The sequence below is a fragment of the Bidens hawaiensis genome, unplaced genomic scaffold (genome assembly GCF_021521415.1).
Source record: "Bidens hawaiensis isolate Kalapana, Puna unplaced genomic scaffold, B.hawaiensis_p1.1 tig00084194_1, whole genome shotgun sequence".
Classification (NCBI taxonomy): domain Eukaryota; kingdom Viridiplantae; phylum Streptophyta; class Magnoliopsida; order Asterales; family Asteraceae; genus Bidens; species Bidens hawaiensis.
The window spans coordinates 1-4,404 of NW_027506783.1; the positions used below are offsets into that span (position 1 = coordinate 1).

Consider the following 4,404-nt stretch of genomic DNA (forward strand, 5'->3'; position numbering starts at 1 on the left):
GTTGGGTCGGCCTTGTTTATTAACATTTGTAGTTCATGTAACCTACCTTTATTATCTTGTATTATCTCTTATACTTGTTGTATAATCATAGGGCTCGGTTTCAGTTCGGTTCCAGTTTTACAAGACAAGTTTTTGTTTCGTATGTTGTCATCTAGCATCAGGAGGGAGAGAAGGAGACGAGAGACTTAGAAACGCCAATGCCGCTGAGATTTTATTGCGAACATGTTTTCCGACCACCATGGGACCGTCACTCGACCTGCCCAAAAGGATTTTAGACCATGAGTACGTTTTGAATTAAGTAGCTACTAACATTTCAAATTATCGTATATATGTTTGTTTTTGTTATAAATAATTGATCACCAATAACAATAACAAAAATAACTTTTTCTTTGACGTTTAATGGACAATGATGGTTTGTTTTTACAAAAAAAAATATATATAAAAAAACAAAACAAAATAAAATACAACGTTTTGCAACGCTAATAATTAAGCTGTCTTTGGTTATATATTCTTTCATTTATTTTACTATTGCCCAATCATATTAATTTGCTACTATACTTTAAACCAAGTTGTGGGATTAATTTAATCAAAATGATTTTCCATTAATAAACTAAAAAATATGAATAACATAAATTAAAAATATCTTACTCATTTCTTTATGATTATTCATTGAAGAAATTACAAAAGAAGAAACAAAAGTATCTTACTCATAGATATATATGTGATATAAAGACATAAAATGTATTAATATAATTTGCTTATTTAACTTTCAATTTGTTGTTATTTTATACAAAATACGTAAATTTAATTTAAAAAAAATATTTATTTGGTTAACATCTTTTTATGATTGTTTAATTTATAAATAGATAAATTGATATTAAATCATAACTGGAAAGCTTAATAGTTTTAAAACAAACTCAAGGTAAAAAATTTTATGACTTTTTTTAATGAGTATAATTGATGCAACTAAAAATTTGAAAATTATACTATTAGGCAAAAACAAAGAATGTTTAAATTATAATATTTTTAAACAAAGAGTGTTTAAAAATTAATAATTACACATGGATTATGCCTCTTTAATCCACAAGCACGTGCCTTTTTATTATTTCCTTTTTGTTTGTTTGTTTAATTCTAACATTTATATTATTTTTAGTTTAAAAATACAACCCGTTGTAACATAACTTTTATACCACGGATGATATTGTTTTTTAAATTTGTTTACTTTTTTTTAGGAACGACCAACTAAGTCAGGTAGTTTGTTAAACACTTAATTTTAAATCTCAACTTCAAATATATATATCAAACTAGCTCGATCTCACTAAAAACATGTCTTTAATATGTATAGAAAATAATACTTACAAAAATGGACTTGAATCTTTACTTTTCGTGAAAAACATGAAATGTTTTATATTATTGATTAGTTGTTGACAAAAAGGCAAAAAGCCAATGTTGTGGTCAATTATTAAATTATTTAATATTAATACCCACACCAAGTAGTGATTAGTGGATTTTCTTCCTTTGTTGGTGTCTTTTCTTTTGCTTAGGCTGTGTCGTGGTGCGTGCGATAAGTGGAAAAGTAGTAAGAGCTGGTTATCGTGTTACATTAATTTCATATAAGTAAATTTCATATAAGTAAAGAGTCAGTCATTTGCTACTCATTTTTTTGCGTTATAAGATAGCTAATATTAATATTGATTTTAAAATATTTTATTTTTATTTAATTGGTTTCATGATCAAATGGTGCAAATTCATTAAAAAAAGTGATAACACCATTATCGGCCGACTTCTACCCTCCATGATGCCAGTTCAAAAATGGCCGGGGCAGTGTGGATGGCAACATTATGCTTATATGACATGGATGACATCTCTATAACACATAGCCTTATAAAATGTATGTAACTAGTTAGTATATCATGCTTAAGAAAGAACCAATATTTAAAAAGATATAATGTAGTATTAAATAATTTGTTATTGTTTTCGAATTCAAAAGTGTTCAAATTTCTGTATTTGCCTTACACTTTCTCTCTTCTAGAAATTTATTATATAATATTTTTGTTAATCTCATGAAACTTGTGATTTTATTTTTACAAGCATATCATGTACGGTATCATTTTTTTGACGTTATAAGAGAATTCATATTTTATCACTCTTTATTCTCATTCTTATAATTTAACTACAAAGTCATAATCTCTTAAATTTATCTATATTTTTAAAAACTTTTCACATCCTATATGGTATAATATATGGAACGCGTAGGGAATTGATAAATCACCAATTTTATGGATAAGTTTTATGCATACTTTCCTTATATCTTTATTTTGTTGTACTAATGTCAAGTACTTCTTCTATTTATATAGTCGTATTATCTTGCTGGGAGACTTAAATTACCGGATTTCCTTATCAGAGAGGGAGACAAGATTACTGGTAAATACAAAAGATTGGAATGCGCTACTTGGGAATGACCAGGTTACTAATTTAAAATAAAGTATATTGCTATTTTCGTTTATGAGTTTTCATTACTTATATGTGCAACTTTAGTCTAAAAACATTCTTTTACATATGGACCCATATAAAATTACTTATTTAGCTATTTCTTAACTAGTTTTTTTTTACTACTTTCGAGTTTTGATAATTTGTTTAAGGTTTCATTCTAATCATTTACTTTTTTTTTATATAAAACTAATAACTAATATGTTGCGCTTTTAACAACGAAAGCTTCGAATGGAACTCATGGATGGTAAATCATTGGAAGCTTGGCATGAAGGAACAATCAATTTTGCTCCTACTTACAAGTACCAACTAAATTGTGATGAATACTATGGATGTAGCCATATTGGCACCAAAGGCAAAAAGAAACGTGCTCCTGCATGGTAGTATTTCTCCTTAAGTTTATCCATCAATAATTTCTTTATTTTCACTAATTCATGCAAAAAAAAGTATATTTACATTGTGAAAGAAACTTCAAGAAATCATTATGTGTATATAGGTGTGATAGGATTATTTGGACGGGCGATGGATTGAAGCAACTAATGTACACAAGATGTGAAACACGATTGTCTGATCATAGACCCGTGAAAGCTATGTTCTCTGCTGAAGTTAAAGTTTCACGAATGAGGGGCCAAAGCCTTTGCTTATCACATAGGTTTGGACGACGACCAAGTACCAATATCGATTTCCATTCTGATGATGTATACAAGAGTCATTCTGACCGCTTAAGCTTCAATATTAAAAGTAAAATGACGCCTTGAAAGTGATCATTGCGATTATGTGGAGATAAATACTAGTGAAACATATATAAGGATGCAAAGTTCATAGTTCTAAGCCCAAAAATGTCCACATCATTTTTGTTTTTGTTTTGAGTGGGTGTATGTAATGTAAGTAGAAAAGTATATGAGACAATAGTACATGTTTGTGTAATATAGAACTTTGAGATTTGTTGTTGTTTTTCCCCCAACTTTGATTCCAATATGATTGTACTTGGCCAGTTGGCCTGATTCCAAAGGTTTGAATATAGGAAGTTGTATTATTGGAACATAGATTCCAATAGTGATAGGATATTCGAAATCATAGCTTCAGGTGATTGCTTTTAGGCCTAATAGATGGAGCAAACCACCTATGGTGAAGATGGTGAAAGGGAATAATGATGTTATATTTTGTATTTTCAAATATATGTGTAAAAGTAAAAAACTACCCTCATGTGCCAACCAGATTTCACGAGAAATATTAACTGGATTAGAGCAAACGAACAAAACGCGTAACACTTTGGAACATTAAGTATCTCACCAATTTTAAAGGCAATGCGTTGAAATTTGATACATACATAAATGACAAAATTTGTAATTTACTCTAAATACAAAATAAACAATTTATTAAGAAAAGGGATAATTAAAACTATTTTGAATTAATCCCTCCACTATTACTCCTTGTATGTTTAGTAACTTTCTTAGTAGTTGTAATTGTCAAGGTGAATATCAAGGTTAAGACTTAAGATCAAGGTCAACCCCCCTTGATTGCTCTCTTCGATTATTATTCATCATGCATTATTATGTACTCCATGTTTGTGAATAAGTCACTAAACAATATAACATATATCATTTTACACCATAATATTCTTACAGCTTAAACAGGTGACAGGTCCGCATGAGAACACGTCCAACACGCCTAAATACATGTATGGGTAGTTGAATCGAAACTAGTTATACTAAACTCAAACTCATTAATTTTTTGTTAGATTCGTGTTAATGCAAAAATTTGTTTGAAATCAACCAATTTATAATATTATTTTATTTTAGTGTTTTATGTCTTTAGTGGTAGTTATGAATTCGTATGTGAAAATGTCTAAGTTTGATCCCTGTTCATGTGCACGCTCTGAAATATGGGCAACACTATTGCTAGGGGATTCGT

General features: G+C 29.0%; 1 protein-coding gene across 1 annotated transcript; it reads left to right on the forward strand.

Annotated features, from left to right (window-relative positions):
- Positions 1–91: 91 nt before the first annotated feature.
- On the forward strand, positions 92–3,472 carry LOC143618525 (type IV inositol polyphosphate 5-phosphatase 9-like; the record flags this gene model as incomplete). The annotated part of the gene is made up of 4 exons (XM_077090714.1): positions 92–282; positions 2,358–2,466; positions 2,716–2,870; positions 2,987–3,472. Coding segments are annotated over 4 exons (717 nt in total), but the record flags the coding sequence as incomplete, so codon positions are not given.
- Positions 3,473–4,404: the final 932 nt, after the last annotated feature.